General features: G+C 36.8%; 1 protein-coding gene across 2 annotated transcripts in view; it reads left to right on the top strand.

Moving 5' to 3' along the window:
• The first annotated feature begins 804 nt into the window (after window positions 1-804).
• The window catches only part of grm1b (glutamate receptor, metabotropic 1b), a 38,507-nt gene continuing 19,532 nt past the window's right edge, over window positions 805-19,779 (top strand). For both annotated transcript variants that reach the window (XM_051647026.1, XM_051647027.1), the window contains exons 1-7: window positions 805-950; window positions 1,493-2,306; window positions 4,628-4,877; window positions 8,676-8,911; window positions 14,252-14,498; window positions 14,852-15,020; window positions 15,231-15,357. In XM_051647026.1, coding sequence (XP_051502986.1) covers window positions 1,592-2,306; window positions 4,628-4,877; window positions 8,676-8,911; window positions 14,252-14,498; window positions 14,852-15,020; window positions 15,231-15,357 — 1,744 coding nt within the window. In that variant the 5' untranslated portion in view covers window positions 805-950; window positions 1,493-1,591. The remainder of the gene's footprint in view (window positions 951-1,492; window positions 2,307-4,627; window positions 4,878-8,675; window positions 8,912-14,251; window positions 14,499-14,851; window positions 15,021-15,230; window positions 15,358-19,779) is intronic.

Raw genomic sequence — 19,779 nt, 5'->3', positions numbered from 1 at the left:
TTGTATGCACCTACAGAGATGAAATATTCTTCTAAAAATCTTCGTTTGTGTACAGCAGAAGAAAGAAAGTCATACACATCTGGGATGGCATGATGGTGAGTAACTGATTAGAGAATTTTCATTTTTGGTTGAACTATCCCTTAACCATAGCTAGCTGAATGTATGTATAAGAGTTAAGAGTTAAGTCTTTCCAGACCTCAGTGCCAGATGAGTTACATCTGTGCATTTTCTTTCCTGACGTTTCTTGTTGTTTAGATGCATTTTTGCATCTATATTTATTTTCATAGACCTACTTATTTTTTGGAGAAGACTTGTGGAGTTTTGTTTAAACTGCATAATAAACTCATAAAATCGTTACATTTAAAACTTTTTCAAGGCACATTCTTCACGATGAACTATTAATAAATAAATAAATGCCTTGGGTTTTTTTTTTAATTTTTTTTTTTTTTTTATTTTTTATGATAGCTTGATAAACCTGAAAAAAAAAAAAAAAGAAAAAAAACGTTTTAGTCAAATTACAATCGTTACAGAAACAGGACACTCAGGTAAGCCTACCTATCATACTGCTAATATAATAAAATATATTATTTATAATAACATTTAAATTTTTGGAGATATAATTTAAAAAATATTTTAATAAAGAAAATAATTATTAATATTTGTATTAATTGTTATATCAAAAAATAATAAATAATTATTATTTAACAGAACAGATTATTTATATTATTAATAAAAAATATGATACAACAATGATATAAATAATATTAGAAAATATTAGTGTTCCTCAGTTTTGCTGCCTCTATCCCGGGGTTGATTGGTGACCCGCATTCACATGGAGTGGTCATTAAGGAGAAGACTCTCGCGCTTATTTTGGAGGATGAAAAAAGGATGCGCAGTTTGTGCTTCGGCAGCTCAAGAGAGAGATGCGATGATATGCGCTGTGATTTCAGGTGAGAATGAACTGCTTAAATTAGCTTTGAATGCATGATACAGATAAAATACATAAGCCAGATGACTAAATCATGGTCTTGTTTGGAATGCTGTCATTGTGGCTATAAATCAGGTTGCATTTTAAGATTATTTTAGCGCTAAACAAGTGTGTAGCTCGTCCACATTACACATGGTGCATGCTTTGGCAACTCTGACCTTATTAAATCTATTCAAATCAGAACTTCTTTCCGATTTGTTTCAATACTGATTCAATACCTATTTGGTACATGCTATGCATCTTGGGTGATGTGTGCATTTGTATTGTTGGTGAGCATATGTCTGTTTCAAAATGTACACAGCTTAAGGATAAAATTGCACTGAATAGACAACGCCCTTGACAAAGTTACTTTCAGGGTAATCTGTTAGTTTGAGCTGTCCATGGTGCTGAACACCATATCTTTATTCTGTTATAGAAATTCTAAAAGAAAATATAATAACAGCTTATTACATCTGTTGGATAAGTTCTGCTAGAATGTGATCCACTCTCATCTTTATTTTGCAGGACACCTGTTAAGACACCATGGCTGGACAGGAAGGCAACACATATCTGCGTTTCTTAACAGCAAGATGGACATGATTTCAAGTGGAAACATCTGACACCATGGAAATGATGTTGAGAATGAATTTCATCTCTATTTTCTTTCTTCCAATCTTACTGTTTTGTACCCATCCCATCTCAACAGCTGACTTACAGCGGTCATTGGTACCCAGGGCAGCAACCCGCTCTGTGGCAAGAATGGATGGTGATATCATCATCGGGGCTCTGTTCTCTGTCCATCATCAACCGGCGGCTGAGAGGGTCGCTGAGAGGAAGTGTGGTGAGATCAGGGAACAGTATGGAATCCAAAGGGTGGAGGCGATGTTCCACACGCTGGATAGAATAAACGCAGATCCGTACCTTCTACCCAACATAACTCTGGGTTGTGAAATCAGGGACTCTTGTTGGCACTCATCAGTGGCTTTGGAACAAAGTATTGAGTTCATAAGAGATTCTCTCATCTCCATCCGTGATGACAAAGATGGATCGAAATGGTGCGTTGAGGGAAATACTCCTACTCAGCCACCAGCCACCAAAAAACCCATTGCGGGTGTCATTGGACCCGGGTCCAGCTCAGTGGCCATTCAAGTTCAGAACCTTTTGCAGCTTTTCAACATCCCCCAGATTGCTTACTCGGCTACAAGCATTGATTTGAGTGATAAAACTCTCTATAAGTACTTCCTTAGGGTTGTCCCATCTGATACGCTTCAAGCCAGAGCTCTCTTGGACATTGTTAAACGCTACAACTGGACGTATGTGTCAGCAGTTCATACTGAGGGTAAGTTAAACATTTGTACATTTATTGTGTCTGAAATCATTCAAGAAGAAAATATTGGGGTTTTTAGTTATTGGTCATTGACAAAGAAGGTTGTGAGAAAAATAAATAAATATATAAAATGTAACTTTTTCAAATAAATAAATAAATGGATTTAGTGACTTTAAAAATGTCATGTGGTGTAACCATCAAATAAATAGGTACCATTCTTGCACCTTGAACAGTGTACACATTTTAATCATTAATTTCAGGTAAAACATGAACAATTTACAAATATCATGATTTTTTTTAACGTTTTTTAATAATTTTTTTTTTTATATCAAAACACTTTCTCAGTGTTACTTCATAAGACCTGAAGAAAATGTTCCTCTTCATAAAAATGTCCAAATATTGAAATTTAATTAGATAACAAAATTACGATTTTTGTATACATCACAAACAGTCTTGGTGTAGGGTTTTTTTTCCCTCCACATGATTTGGTTAAACCACCTGACTTTGAATATGGTGGACAAAATAGTTTCTTATTTTTTTAAGAGACAATAATAATAATAATAATAATAAAAATACACATAAAGATACACCACATGACATTTTTGACGTTTGACCAGGAAAAAATATTTAAAAAATGACTTTAAACTCAGTAAATGAAAACATGTATTCAAGTTATTTTTTTATGGGTTATATCAAGTAAAAATAAATATTAAAGGTAACAATTGCAGGTGACCCCTATTTTCAGTGTAGCATAGTTGGGGTTTGAAAATGTATTTATTTATTTATTTATTTTTTCAGTTCTGTGGTGAAGTGATATTTGACCAAAAGAACCAGTTATGTTTACAATAATGGAATCACATCCAAATCACGGCCAGGGTGAAATCAGGCAATGTACTGATATTTGAGAAGACTTTTTAATAACACTATCATTATCAAGAGATTGATATTGTTCTCATATCAACCACACAACATTACTCCAAATATGACCCAAATATGATCTGCGATTAAAAAGTAACACTTTAATCTTCTTAATACCATTTGAAAGCACGGTCAAGGTCATAAGCTCTCAAATAATTTAACAAATTACATGTCATTTGGATCATCTTTAGTTATCAGTTCATTAATTCATTCATTCATTCATTCATTTACACTCTCACTCATTAATTCTAGTGTTGCATAATGAGCACACCAGTGTGAGATGACCTGATCTAGGTCCTGCATCTGGCTTTCAAGACGACCCAGCTGACAACAGTACATGTATTAACATTATTAAAGTACATTTTTCAATTGTACATTTCAAGTAATACAGTAATGCTAATTGTAAAAATGCATGTGCTAGATGTGTGCAGTAATGTAACCTATTTACAATGTTGTGCACCATTCAGAACTGAATTGTGCATGGTGCTCCTGAATTTGAATTGAGGTGGCATATAACCATATTTAATGAATTGACTTTCATTTGGTGATTATAGTAATACTTTTTATATACTGTATACATTATGGCATCTTTTTAAAGTCCAAGGACACTTTACAATAAAAACTTAAAGCAGAAACCAAACATGAAGGTGCAATAAAAACTCTTAGGAACACTTAATTTCCCAGAATGCTCTAATTTAACCCAAAGTCTTTAAAATGGGGCCAAACAATGAAACAGATTACAACATGGAAACTTAAAAAAAAAACCCTGAGAAGTTCTCTGTTCTTGCCCATTTTTTGTTGTTATGTGGCTGTGCTGAATTTCTTTAAATTGCAATTAAGTACATTCATTGTTTTTCTGTCATTATTCTGTTTAACAACTAACTAAAACACCAGAGCAATGCCTAGCAACCAGCCAGAACACAATAGCAACCACTGAGTAATGCATCTGTCTGTCTGACTTTAAGGTGTGTACGCTCTCAGGAAAAAAAAACTGTACTGTTTAAGGTCAAATGTCTTCACTGGGGTAGTACCCCAAAAGGTCAATTTTTGTTCCCAGAGGAACAAAGTAAGTAAATGTACCTTTAGATATACACACTAGGTTCTTAGGTGACAATTATATTTTACCCTATATATTACACATATAAGGTGTCAATTCAAATCTGAGCTGATGAATTCTTAAATTCTGAATTTTGCACAACCCTGCCTATTTAGCCCATAGAAATTAGTGTAAAATCTCAACAGGTCTGGTTTCTTGTGCACAATAATTAAGGAATAGCATCACAATGTGACTGTAAATTGATTTAAAATGTACAAACTGAAGACCTTTGAAGACATGTATAGTCAGGTCAGTTAGATTGAGGTAATGAGACACGCTCTGATGCAGATGCTCATTTGTGTTTGATGTCATCCCACAGGGAACTATGGAGAAAGTGGGATGGAGGCCTTTAAGGAACTAGCATCTCAGGAGGGTCTGTGTATCGCCCACTCTGACAAGATCTACAGCAACGCTGGGGAGAAACACTTTGACCGGCTGCTCCGGAAACTCAGAGAACGTCTACCCAAAGCTCGTGTTGTGGTCTGCTTCTGCGAGGGAATGACTGTCCGCGGTCTCCTCATGGCCATGAGACGCCTCGGTGTAGCTGGAGAATTCCTTCTCATTGGCAGGTAACTATATCAGTTTAGATATTATTGCTCATTCTCAGTCAATTTTTAGATTAACTATCTTTTTAAAGCATAGTCCTTGATAGTTTCATAAGACCAATCAGCTGTATTCTACTTGGAACTGGTTATGGTTTCAGTTCACTGATGCTGCAAGTTTCTAATTAATGAGCTATTAAAATAACGTTGGATGACTGTCTCCTTGGTAATTTTTCTCATCAAAACCCTCTCTTGTTGGGTATGTTATACCTCTGTATTGACGCCAGTACACTCTCTATGGACTGAAAAAAAGAACATCAATTGGCCAAGGCTGCTCTATTCTGGGTCAAGGAGAGAAATGTTTCAAAGGAGGCTAATTCAAAGTTCTACACTTTAGTAACATACTGAAAGCCATACTTGTTAAACCAGGCTGATTAACTGGTTAACAATTGTGTGTGCAGAACAAATTAAAATTGTTCAGTTTGAACATGATAGATTTACGATGATGAGGTGTTCTGTAGATTCTTTAATTCTGGTTTCAGATTCCTTATCCTTTGGATACTGATTGGCAAAACCAATGTGCTGTATTATGTGACAGTAACAGTTTGGGACTTGTGGCCAAAAAAATATCAGATCTCGTTAAAAATAAATTCAGACTGTTAGCTGACACATTTTTGTCCCCAGTCAGAATAGGCACATAAGAATCCATTGTTTTTATTCAAAATCTTACAATGAACAATTACAGCAAATATTTGTGCTGGTTGTGCACAGAAGCCTATTTTATTAAGGCATTTTAGCGCCACATTAATATAAAAAACATCTAAGATTTCAAGTTTTAAGTCATAACAATAAGGGAATAAAGTTGGAATGTTTTGAGAATAAAGTACAAATTTCAAGAATAAAAGTCATGGCATTATGAGATTAAATTGGGAAAATTATGGAAATAAAGTTTAAGTACATTAAAGTACATTTATTTTGAGAAATATTTTTTTTTTAACAATAGTAAACAAATTGAAAATATTCTTATGTTACAGCTTTTTTCTCTATTTTATTCTTTTTATTTTTTTTCCTTCTTTTTTTACATGACATTATAATGTTGTCATACTATTCTAACTATTTTCAGAGGCTTTTTAGATGCTGTTCTCCTTTATTAATAGGTCCATGTTTAACTTGAATAACAATGCCAAACTTGAAAACAATGAGCGATTTTGATATTTGTTTTTTTAAATCCAATGTTTTAATCATAATGAAAAAAACACAATGAATGTCAGCTGCTCATGTGAAATATGAAGAGTCAACTAAGAATAGGCCGGTTTTGGCATGTTGCCGAGAAGATGCTGAGTGGCAGATGGTACTGATGGTGCCATAACCACAAAAAGTAACCTTCTTAATGAGCTCAACAAAACACAATCAAACCAAACAGGTTTGGACTGTGACTAAAAAACAGCCCGGGACCAGAGTCGGCCTAATGCAAACTATTGTCTGCTTTATAATCTACTTCATATAGATTTTTATTGTATTTTGCTAGGTCTGAAATAGCCACTTTAACACTATAAAGGCAGTGCAATAAAATTTCACAATAAACAATAACAATCTCTATTAATGGTAAATGTTTATGTGATTAAGAGGATTATGCAATACAATGTAGTCACATTCAAATCCCACATTATTAAACTTATAACTATACAGCTATAAAAATGTATGCAGATAGCAACATTTCTCAACATTTGAGAAGCATGCAAAGCACTTAAACACAAGTCTCCATTTGTCATGATTAAATCTTATTGCTGTCTAAGTAAACAATTGAGATATTAAAGAAATCTCATTTGTGAGATTCCTCTCCTACTGGCTTTCAGACCACATTATATAATCACATTGCACCAAAAATTAAAAGTGAGAGTGTGCAGATGTTACCTTAAAGGAATGTTCTGGGTTCAATACAAGTTAAGCTCAATCGACAATAATTGTGGCATTATATTGATTACCACAAAAACATAATTTCGACTTGTCCCAATTATCGAGGTTACAGTGAGGCACTTACAATGGAAGTGAATGGAGCCAATTCATAAATGTTAAAATACTCACTGTTTCAAAAGTATAGCCACAAGATGTAAACAATATGCTTGTTAAATTGATTTTACTGTGATAAAATCGCTTAATAACCTTTTCTGTGTAAAGTTATATCATATTTTACAACTTTGTTGACTCTAAAACCCTAAAACAATCATTAAAACAATTTAAACAACTTTAGTGCTCAAATAATACACAAGTTTTAACAGAAGAATTAATGTACAGTAAGTGCTTTAATAAAATTATAAGAGCAAAGACCAAGCCATGAGGTCAAAGGAACTGCCTGCAGAGCTCAGAGACGGGATTGTGTAGAGGCACAGATCTGGGTAAGGCTACAAAAACATTTCGGCTGCATTGAACATTCCAAAGAGCACACTGGCCTCCATAATTCTTAAATGGAAGAAGTTTGGAACAACCAGGACTCTTCCCAGAACTGGCTGCCTGGCCAAACTGAGCAATCGGGGGAGAAGGGCCTTGGTAAGAGAGGTGACCAAGAAACCGATGGTCACTCTGGTTGAGCTCCAGAGATCATGTGTGGAGATGGGAGAAACTTGCAGAAGGACAACCATCACTGCAACACTCCACCGATCTGGGCTTTATAGCAGAGTGGCCAGACAGAAGCCTCTCCTCAGTGCAAGACACATGAAAGCCCACTTGGAATTTGCAAAAAAGCACCTAAAGGACTCTCAGACTGTGAGAAACAAGATTCTCTGGTCTGATGAAACGAAGATTGAACTGTTTGGCCTCAATTTCAAGCATCATGTCTGGAGGAAACCAGGCACCGCTCATCACCTGTGCAATATCATCCCAACGGTGAAGCATGGTGGTGGTAGCATCATGCTGTGGGGGTGTTTTTCAGTGGCAGGGACTGGGGGACTGGTCAGGGTTGAAGGAAAGCTGAATGCAGCAAAATACAGAGATATCCTTAATGAAAACCTGGTCCAGAGCACTCAGGACCTCAGATTTGGCCGAAGGTTCACCTTCCAACAGGACAACGACCCTAAGCACACAGCCAAGACAACGCAAGAGTGGCTCAGGGACAACTCAGCCAGAGCCCGAACTTGAGCCCAATCGAACATCTCTGGAGAGACCTGAAAATGGCTGTCCACCGACGGTCCCCATCCAACCTGACAGAGCGTGAGAGGATCTGCAGAGAAGAATGGTAGAAAATCCCCAAATCCATGTGTGCAAAGCTTGTCGCATCATATCCAAAAAGACTTGAGGCTGTAATCGCTGCCAAAGGTGCTTCAACTAAGTACTGAGTTAAGGGTCTGAATACTTATGTCAGTGTGATATTTCAGTTTTTTCTGTTTAATAAATTTGCAAAGTTATCAAAAATCTGGTTTTTTGCTTTGTCATTATGGGGTATGGAGTGTATATTGATGTGAAAAAATAAAACATAATTTAAAGCATTTTAGCATAAGGCTGCAACAACAAAATGTGAAAAAATTGAAGGGGTCTGAATACTTTCTAAAAACACTGTATAATATCAGAGAGATATCAGTCATGTAAGTTACAAAATTCCGATGCTGTTCCCATGCAAACGCATCATTTATGCTGTAATGATGAAACGTCTCACACAAAGTAAGGATTAGTGTGTGCTGAGTTTGTTCATTAGCCTGTGCTAAAGTTGGTCAGTGCACTCGAGAATGTTTTTAAGGTCCATGATATTAAGGTGTTGCAGGTGAGATATTGATAAGGAAGATGGTGGTAATTAGGTGACTAACTAGATTCTCTGTGACCCCATTCTTTCAGTGATGGCTGGGCAGACCGAGATGAGGTCGTGGAGGGTTACGAGCAGGAAGCAGTGGGCGGAGTCACGATGAAGTTACAGAGCGCGGAGGTCACGTCTTTTGATGAATACTATCTGAAGTTACGCCTTAACACCAACACTAGAAATCCCTGGTTTGCGGAATTCTGGCAGTACCGTTTTCAGTGTCGTCTCCCAGGACACCCGCAAGAAAACACAAATTATAAGAAGAACTGTTCAGGTAGGGAGAAAAGGACAAGCTCTATTTGGGTCATTCCTACTATTTAGTACTATGCATTTTCATGTCCCCATCATATAATGCCTTAATATACTGGATAAAATATTGCACTCACAAGTTTTCTTAAAAAAAATAAAAAAATCAAAATTATCAAAATATCACAATTAAAATGGATAGTTCACCCAAAAATGAAAAGTCGGTCATCATTCACTCTCATTGTTTGGAAAAAAGATGTACTGACAGTGGATGGTGACTGAAAGTAACATACTGCTTAAAGTCACCTTCTGTGTTCCATTAAGGAAAGTAAGTCACATGGTACATAATTTTTGGGGGAAACTATCCCTGAAACATTGCCTGTTTTTCATATTAGAAAGTATCTCTGCTACTTCTCAATAAACAAGAAAAGAAACATACTTATGGCTTTTTAGGTATAGAATCATTCAAAGGCATTTTTCTGTGTTTTTGCTGTTTTTGTATCTGACACTTTCTCTCTGCTGACTGAAAAGGTGATCTAGGTAAATTGAATCTTTTTATGGCACACATCTATCTCTCTGGGCTGATATTTTATCAGCTTTCACAAACATCAGTTGAAGTGCAATTTGAGATAACACTAAGTTGGAAAAAGAGCATGTTTTCAAAATGACACCTTATTTTGTTTTCTACATTTGCAGTGCCACATCTCGTTTCACTTTATGTAATATATTTATTTTTCAGCATGATAGATGATGTTAATGTTACTGAATCTTTATCTTTAAGTTCAAATGTAAATACAGGCAAGCATGCCGCTCACTCTATTATCTGATCTGATTTTGTGATTGTGTATCCCTCTTTTCGGCATTGCTTATTTTGCTGAGTTCTTTTTTTATATATGTATTTTTGTTTTAATGTATTTATTGTGAGCAAGAACTTTTTTACGATTAAAAGTCTTTAGAACCTAAACATAAAGGCACAGTGAAAATCTAATACAAATAATCAGAGAAATAGTCATAGTCTGCTGTTTTGTTATTATTTCTTTGTCTAGAACTCCAAGATGGTAAGTCATTTTAGTCATTTTTCCTAGGAGCTAAATTGGAGGAACTTTACTTCAGCAATATAGATAGAGGTCGACTGATATTGTACAACGATATGAATTTAAACTTTTCAGGAAATTTCCAGGAAATTAATGTTCTGTGATTCTGTCTATGTATAAAGTATTTGAAGTAGTTTATTAGATTTACTGTATTGTCAAGAAGGTCACAAAGCAACAATGTATATCGGTGGACCTCTAATATATGAAGTTATTGGGATGTTTCATCCACTGAAGAAACTAGAATGTATGGGCACTTTGGTTTGAACTTTAGATCCCAATAACGTTAACTAAACCTCTCATGCCAGTTGGCTTTGCTGCATGTTCCGGTGGGGAACTTTTTTACATTTTAAACATTGCTTGTGCTAAAATGAATCAGAGCCGAATTAAGAAACTTTAACTAAGCAAATTAAGAGGTCAAGCTTTTATTTTTTTCTATAGGTTTTGCTTAACTTAGAACATGCATCTGCTAAACATTGACTGAAAACCAAAACATGTATTGATGTCATACTGTGACTATGATGGCAACAGGTTTTTGAAACCGAAAGGTCATAGGTTTTGCGCACACTACATTTAAATACAGAAATTAATTCCTTAAAGGGATAGTTCACCCAAAAATGAAAATTCTCTCATCATTTACTCACCCTCATTCTATCCCAAATGTGTTTGACTTGTTTCTTCTGCTGAACACAACTGAAGATTTTTAAAAGAATATTTCAGCTCTGTAGGTCCATACAATGCAAATGAATGGTGATCAGAACTCAGAAGGTCCAAAAAGGACATAAAGGTAGCAAAAAAGTAATCCATATGACTCCAGTGGTTTAATTCACATCTTCTCAAGCAATATGACAGCTGTGGGTGAGAAAGAGATAAATATTTAAGTCCTTTTTTTTTTTTACTGTAAATCTACACTTTCACTTTCACATTCAGCCACCTACTGGTTGGGGCTGGTCAAATATGGAAATTTATAGTTTCTCACCCACACCTATTATATCTCTTCAGAAGACATGGATTTAACCACTGGAGTCGTATGGATTACTTTTATGCTGCCTTTATGTCTTTTTTTGGACCTTCAAAGTTCATCATTCACTTGCATTGTATGGACCAACAGAGCTGAAATATTTTTCAAACATTCTTCATTTGTGTTCAGCAGAAGAAAGAAAGTCATACACATCTGGGATGGCATGAGGGTGAGTAAATGATGAGAGAATTTTCATTTTTGGGTGAACTATCCCTTTAAATGAGTGTCCTGTGTGTGTGTACAGTATATAATGAATTTCATACTTGGTTGCCATAGTGATAAAATTACAATATCTTGTTGTTTCATGGCTGTCAACAAAAATCATGAATGCCAACTTTTTAACCCATTTGGTGTTGGCCTTTTTTGACCAAAGTAACATTAGTGACCAGTGACTTATTATGGTCTTGCAATTGCATTAACAGCTAGTTATTCATTTCAGTGCTGTATACACATAGATTTTAAGAAAATGTGGTTTGTAAAGAAGTGAATGTGGTTGTCACTCCCATAAATTACTGAACTATGTGTTAAAAGTTTGTTCTTCAAACAAGATGAGATGATTGATTAATGATATTATGAATTTAATTTTAATTCAGATTACATAGCACAGTATCATATCTTTACTGAAGCTTCCTTTCCTAATCATTTCTCTCTGCATGTTTACAAATATTGTATATACCAGATTAAATATGTAGTTTTAGAGAATAAATAATCTAACAGATAGCCAGGGGGTTTAGAAATACTTAAAAATCTTTTCTATATCTTTGTATGCCCCAGAGGGCCCCAATCTACCTCAATCATTAAGAAAAAACAGATTTAATGTTTAAATGTACTTAGTTTTACCTCAAAGTGGAAAATAGGGTTTAACCAAGAGACATTTTCAATGACGCATGCCTTTGTTTTACCTTCTGCTCGTTGCTTGCTGCAATGCACTTTAATTTAACTGAGTTTATGTGTAGAGCCATGTTATTCAGAAAGAGTTTTCTTTGAATATGGCTTCTTTAACGTAATCTTTGAAATCAGTCCATATTTATGCGCTACGGAGCCTGAAACTGCTTCTTGCTGGCTTGATACAGATCACAGGATAATGAGCCGATAGGGTGTCCTTTGACATTATGCACGTCCTTTGCATTTGATAGGAACTAATACAGCGATCATTTTTTTATAACAATTGTCAGCCACATTTACTCTTAAGGGAGACGGGGAAGAATGAGCACACGGATGCATAATTAATTTTCTTGTTAAATTAATAATAATGTCACCATCATGTCCATTGCTAATTAAATGCTGAGCTGGGATATATAAATGGTTTTCTTTGTCATGGCAACAAGCATGCCTTTCATCTTCTGTTTTAATGCTGCTGTCTTTTGATTCACTTTCCAATGCAAAAAAATAGAAAGTACTATCCTGTTGCCTGTAGTTTAGGAATAATAATGTGTCTTTGGGCACCCTATCATTCCCTTTTAAGTGCTCAAAAAATCCTTACGAAATTGGGTCTGGAAATATCATGGCTGAAAAAAAGTGGATTTTGTTTTAGAGAAATTTTTTGTTGTTGTTGTTGCAATATTTCAATATTTTTTGCACCTATTCTTGCAAAATGTGTAATTATTTTTCAGAATTTGCTGATGCTGCTGAATGAATATTTAAAGTGAACATGAAATCAAAATGGACCCTATTTACATTCTTAATCCATGTTCCTGGTCTTATTGTGCATGATTCCTCAGTGCACATTATTCTTTGTAATATTTCATCGAAATGTTATAACTTGCTCTGAAACATTTTTCCTTTTTGGCTGACATCACCTAGGTCACAGAGGCAGGGAAAATAGTGTTGTAATCAATTGCCAAATTGCTATTTTAGGCTAATGCCACCTTTCTAAAACATTAATATTTAAAGCTGGTTAACATTAATGTAATAATAGTTACGGCAGTGATTAAAAAATAATTGTTACCACTGGGATACGACGAGATGCTCTGAAGGGTGAACTTGACCTTCAGCCTGTAAGTCCTAGTCAAAAAGCCTCCTCAAACATGGGTGTTTCAGGAGGGGAATAGTCCTCTGAAGAGTAAAAGTCATCTGTTTTTGTTGAGGCAACTTGTGTGATTTCTTACGATTTTGTCATTCGTACTATAATTGTACCAAAATTACAATTATGTTTTTACCAATGATGTTGGGAAACATCAGATACTGAAAATAATTAAATAGTATAGCCTTCATCATGGCCAGTGTTCGCATATTTTACATATTTCCTACTGTAGTCTGTACTACAGATGGTGTACTAGTGTAGTGTGCTACTGTTTTTGAACGTTTCAGATAATGTCATGACTCCTTAGTGCCCTTGGGCATGAAGACATAGAGTTTTCTTATAGAAGATATGAGGGTTTTTTTCTTCAGTGACTTCCATGTTTTCTAAAGTCATACAATTGCTGGAACGAACTGAAATTTTGAAACTGTTACTTTTGAGAAACAAATCTTTCTTCCTCCAGGGGGCGCTTGACGCCTCAGGAAACCGAATCCTCCATTGATCTGCATTCAAATCTCAGGACGTTTTTTTAACTAATTGGAGACTTTTTTACACTGAATAGTCATTTTTAATTAAAACGATAATTGCAATGATTCGTACCTGTGGATGGAATCCCACCGCAGCACTATCTATACAATCATCTCTTAAACTACTCATCCATCCAATAAATGACTGTGATTGTTCCATCCTGACCGGCACTGAGAAAAGTAACAGTATGTGCTGGTCTGGACCTCTGGACAGTAATTTACAGCCTATTAATGATATTTAAACTTTTTGAAATAAATATTGAACTAAAGATTCAATTCGCTGTACTGTATCGTGAACATGTCTGATATGAACTGACCAAAGGCAATTAAAAAATTGCTGTTGCATGTTGTTCAGTTGTATATAGCTTCAAATGTATTTTTGAATATGAAAAATTTACCGAGGTCTGGACCTCGGTGACCTCATAGCTGGTTACAGCCATGTTCACAATCAAGTGCAAACTAAAATTCTGGTCTGGCTTCATTTCAGTTTGAAACACCCATTTTTTTATGATCCAAAATTCCTGATTAATAAAATCAAATCCCACCCTAAACATTTTTCTTGTTTTTCGTATTTCACATTTCAGAAGTAAAATGGGTTGCAAATGCCATTTCATGTTGACTTAAAAGATCTAAGGGAGCCAAAAGATTCAACTTCATGTTGTCGCAAAGGTGCTCTAATAAATGTTGTTCGGTTTGACCATTCTTATAGGTTATGAAAGCTTGGAGGACAACTATGTCCAGGACAGCAAGATGGGTTTCGTCATCAATGCCATCTATGCCATGGCTCACGGCCTGCATGATATGCATCAGCAACTGTGCCCTGGTCACATTGGACTGTGTGAGGCAATGGACCCCATCGACGGCAGCAAACTCCTGGACTTCCTCCTCAAGACCTCCTTTACTGGAGTGTCTGGAGAGGATGTTTGGTTCGATGAAAATGGGGACTTACCAGGCAGGTCAGTCTTACTTGCTGGCCTACATAAAAATCGACATATTATGCACTAAATGAATAAAAAAAATAGCTATAAATACATTTTTAAACTGCTGTGGAGCAGGTCCACAACTTGTAACAACTTATTCAAAGGTATTTCAGGGAAATTGGAATCGTCAAGTCTTTTGTGTTGACATTCAAAGGAAAGTAAACAAAATTTGTGTATCATTAATGTCTGTTGCACAAATGGTGCAGAACAAGCTATGCACCAAATATAGTACTTTTGAAAAATACAAGTAGTTATAAAATCACAAGAACTCCAGTATGAATCTCATATTGTAGATTAATTTTAGCCCTCTGTCTCTATCTTTCTTGAAGGTATGACATTATGAACCTGCAGTATGTCGAGCCTGGAGTCTATGACTATATAAATGTGGGCTCTTGGCATGAAGGCATTCTTAGTATTGATGATTATATGATCCAGATGAACCGTAGCGAGATGGTACATTCTGTCTGCAGTGAGCCCTGCTCTAAAGGAGAGATTAAAGTAAGTGTGTATACATGTACTTATGATCACAAACCTCCATTTAAGAAAGTATGAATACTTGCCTTCATTTGTAATCGCATCCTTTGCTCCTCATCATAACACAAGAACAGAAGTAATGTTATAAATTTAAAGGGATTGCTCACCCCCAAAATGACAATTCCATCATTATGACCCTCATATAGTTCCAAACCCTTCCTGTGTGTCTCTCAGGTGATCAGGAAAGGAGAGGTGAGCTGCTGCTGGATTTGTACGGCTTGTAAAGACAACGAATATGTCCAGGATGAGTTCACCTGCAAAGCCTGTGAGCTGGGATGGTGGCCAGATGAAGAACTGCAAGGTACTATGGCTTTATTTCATTTCCTTTAATTGCAAAAGTTGTTTTGTTGATTACCTCAAAGTCCAGACAGAATATAAGGACTTCTTTTTGCATGATCTACATTGATTTAGGGGGAAAATCTGCTGAATGTATTTAAACACTGGAAAATGTGTTAAAATTTAAGTTAAAATGTGTTTGTGTTAAACTTACTGGTAGCTGAAAACAATTAAATTATAAAAGTAACTTCAAAGTCTTATCATACTCAACTTTTACACATTACTTGTCCCACAACATTTAATAATGTAGACTTGCATTGAAGAAGTGTCATGTCTAGGCAACAGAATAATATAACGACTTGGGGATGGGCTCTTTTGACATGGACCAGTAAGTAACCACCAAGCAACCAACCAAGCAAACTCCTGGCAACAACCTGAAACACCCTAGCAAACTCCTAGCAACAACCTGAAACACCATAGCAAACTCCTAGCAACAACCTGAAACACCATAGCAAACTCCTAGCAACCACTCAAAACAACCAAGCAAACTCCTAGTAACAACCTGAAACACCATAGCAAACTCCTAGCAACCACTCAAAACAACCAAGCAAACTCCTAGCAACAACCTGAAACACCATAGCAAACTCCTAGCAACCACTCAAAACAACCAAGCAAACTTCTAGTAACCACCTAAAACAACTGGGCAAATTCCCAGCAAACACCCTAAACACCCTAGAAAAATGTCTAGCAACCACCCAAAAGACCATAGCAAACTTCTAGCAACCACCCAAAACACCCTAGAAAACATATAACAACTGCCCAGAACACCCTTGCAAACTTTTAGCAACCACACGAAACACCCTAGAAAACTCCAAGCAAGCACCCAAAACACCCTAGTAAACCCTTGCGACTACCCAAAATACCCTATCAAAATCCTGGCAACCACCCAAAATGCACTAGAACTACATCTAACAACCACCCAAAACAATCTAGCAAACATCTAGAAACCACATAAAACACCATAATAACTCCTACCAACCACCCAAAACACCCAAGCAAACTTCTAGCAACCACCCAAAACACCCTAGAAAACATCTATCAACCATCCAAAACACCCTAACAAACATCTAGCAACCACCCCAAAACACCCCAGAAACTCCTGGCAACCATCCAAAACACCCTAGAAAAACATCTATCAACCAAGCAAAACACCTTAGCAAACGTCTAGCAACCACCCAAAACACACTACCAAACTCCTGGCAACCACCCAAAACACCCTAGCAAACTTCTAGCAACCACTCAGAACATTACTTATACATTTTTCATTAGCAGACACTTTTATCCAAAGTGACTTACAAAAGAGGAATAATACAACATAAGCGATTCATCTTAAGGAGTCTGTAGTACGTAAAGTGCTTCATTACAAAAGTTTCAGTTGCATCAGAAAAATACTATCCAAGACAGATTAGAGTGCAACAAGAATTATATATATACAGGTGCATCTCAATAAATTAGAATGTCGTGGAAAAGTTCATTTATTTCAGTAATTCAACTCAAATTGTGAAACTCGTGTATTAAATCAATTCAATGCACACAGACTGAAGTAGTTTAAGTCTTTGGTTCTTTTAATTGTGATGATTTTGGCTCACATTTAACAAAAACCCACCAATTCACTATCTCAAAAAATTAGAATATGGTGACATGCCAATCAGCTAATCAACTCAAAACACCTGCAAAGGTTTCCTGAGCCTTCAAAATGGTCTCTCAGTTTGGTTCACTAGGCTACACAATCATGGGGAAGACTGCTGATCTGACAATTGTCCAGAAGACAATCATTGACACCCTTCACAAGGAGGGTAAGCCACAAACATTCATTGCCAAAGAAGCTGGCTGTTCACAGAGTGCTGTATCCAAGGGGTCAAGGCATCAAGAGCCACCACACACAGACGTGTCAAGGAATTTGGCTACAGTTGTCGTATTCCTCTTGTTAAGCCACTCCTGAACCACAGACAACGTCAGAGGCGTCTTACCTGGGCTAAGGAGAAGAAGAACTGGACTGTTGCCCAGTGGTCCAAAGTCCTCTTTTCAGATGAGAGCAAGTTTTGTATTTCATTTGGAAACCAAGGTCCTAGAGTCTGGAGGAAGGGTGGAGAAGCTCATAGCCCAAGTTGCTTGAAGTCCAGTGTTAAGTTTCCACAGTCTGTGATGATTTGGGGTGCAATGTCATCTGCTGGTGTTGGTCCATTGTGCTTTTTGAAAACCAAAGTCACTGCACCCGTTTACCAAGAAATGTTGGAGCACTTCATGCTTCCTTCTGCTGACCAGCTTTTTAAAGATGCTGATTTCATTTTCCAGCAGGATTTGGCACCTGCCCACACTGCCAAAAGCACCAAAAGTTAGTTAAATGACCATGGTGTTGGTGTGCTTGACTGGCCAGCAAACTCACCAGACCTGAACCCCATAGAGAATCTATGGGGTATTGTCAAGAGGAAAATGAGAAACAAGAGACCAAAAAATGCAGATGAGCTGAAGGCCACTGTCAAAGAAACCTGGGCTTCCATACCACCTCAGCAGTGCCACAAACTGATCACCTCCATGCCACGCCGAATTGAGGCAGTAATTAAAACAAAAGGAGCCCCTACCAAGTATTGAGTACATATACAGTAAATGAACATACTTTCCAGAAGGCCAACAATTCACTAAAAATGTTTTTTTTATTGGTCTTATGATGTATTCTAATTTTTTGAGATAGTGAATTGGTGGGTTTTTGCTAAATGTGAGCCAAAATCATCACAATTAAAAGAACCAAAGACTTAAACTACTTCAGTCTGTGTGCATTGAATTTATTTAATACATGAGTTTCACAATTTGAGTTGAATTACTGAAATAAATGAACTTTTCCACGACATTCTAATTTATTGAGATGCACCTGTATGTGTATATATATATATATATATACACACAGTATACACAGTACATATACATATACACTGCGATCAACCACAACATTAAAATCACCTGCATAATATTGTGTAGGTCCCCCTCGTGCCGACAAAACAGCGACAACCCATGCTATTCTTCTCACCACAATTGTACAGTGCGGTTATCTGAGATACCGTAGACTTTGTCAGTTCAAACCAGTCTGGCCATTCTCTGTTGACTTCTCTCATCAACAAGGTGTTTCCATCCACAGAACTGCCGCTCACTGGATGTTTTTTGTTCTTGGCACCATTCTGAGTAAATTCTAGAGACTGTTGTGTGAGAAAATCCCAGGAGATCAACGGTTACAGAAATACTCAAACCAGCCCATCTTGTACCAACAATCATCCAAGCGATTATCTAATCAGCCAATCGAGTGGCAGCAGTGCAGTGCAAAAAATCATGCAGGTTCAGGAGCTTCAGGTAATGTTCACATCAACCGTCAAAATGGGGGAAGTGATTTGGACCGTGGCATGATTGTTGGTACCAAATGGCTGGTTTGAGTATTTCTGTAACTGCTGATCTCCTGGGATTTTCACACACAACAGTCACAAGAATTTACTCAGAATGGTGCCAAAAACAAAAAACATCCAGTGAGCGGCAGTTCTGCGGATGGAAACGCCTTGTTGATGAGAGAGGTCAACAGAGAATGGCCAGACCGGTTCGAACTGACAAAATCTACAGTAACTCAGATAACCGTTCTGTATATTTGTGGTGAGAAAAATAGCATCTGCCAAGCAGGCCAAGATTCGAGCCGTCACCATGACGTCATTGGGCTGCAAAGACAAGAAGAGCTGTGTGTCATCGGCGTAGCAGTGGTAAGAGAATACAAGAGAACCAAGATCCGTCTTTCGGATAAGATGTTAAACAGATGTCCTGACTCTCTGAATAATTAAAAATCCCAGGGAACTTCTTGTAAAGAGTAGGGGTGTAACCCCGGTGCCCTGGCCAAATTCCCCCCATTGGCCCTTATCAGTCATGGCCTTCGGAATATCCCCATCAGTTAATTGGCTGTATCACTCTACTTTCTCCTCTCCACCAACAGCTGGTGTATGGTGAGCGTACTGGCGCACTATGGCTGTCGTCGCATCAAAAAAAAGCACTATATAAATGTAACATTCATTCATTCATATATAAATGTAACATTCATTCATCCATGTGCTTGAATAATGGGTCCTAGTGATGTTGTGTATATAGAGAAGAGAAGTGGTTCAAGCACTGAGCCCTGAGGTACCCCAGTAAGTAGCTGATGTGACTTGGACACCTCACCTCTCCAGGCTACCTTGAAAGTAGGGTTGCAACAGTATGAGATTTTCACGGTACAACAACCATCTCAGAAAATATCATGGTATCACGGTATTCGGTATTACACAATTATTGTTATCAGTTACAATGACCCTTAAAGGAGTGAAACATAAGGGTTTATTTATTTTTACATTTTTTTTTGGTTGAACAAACACTTTATTAT

This window comes from Myxocyprinus asiaticus, chromosome 20, assembly GCF_019703515.2.
Source record: "Myxocyprinus asiaticus isolate MX2 ecotype Aquarium Trade chromosome 20, UBuf_Myxa_2, whole genome shotgun sequence".
NCBI lineage: Eukaryota > Metazoa > Chordata > Actinopteri > Cypriniformes > Catostomidae > Myxocyprinus > Myxocyprinus asiaticus.
This window is presented reverse-complemented; position numbering and strand designations above follow the sequence as displayed.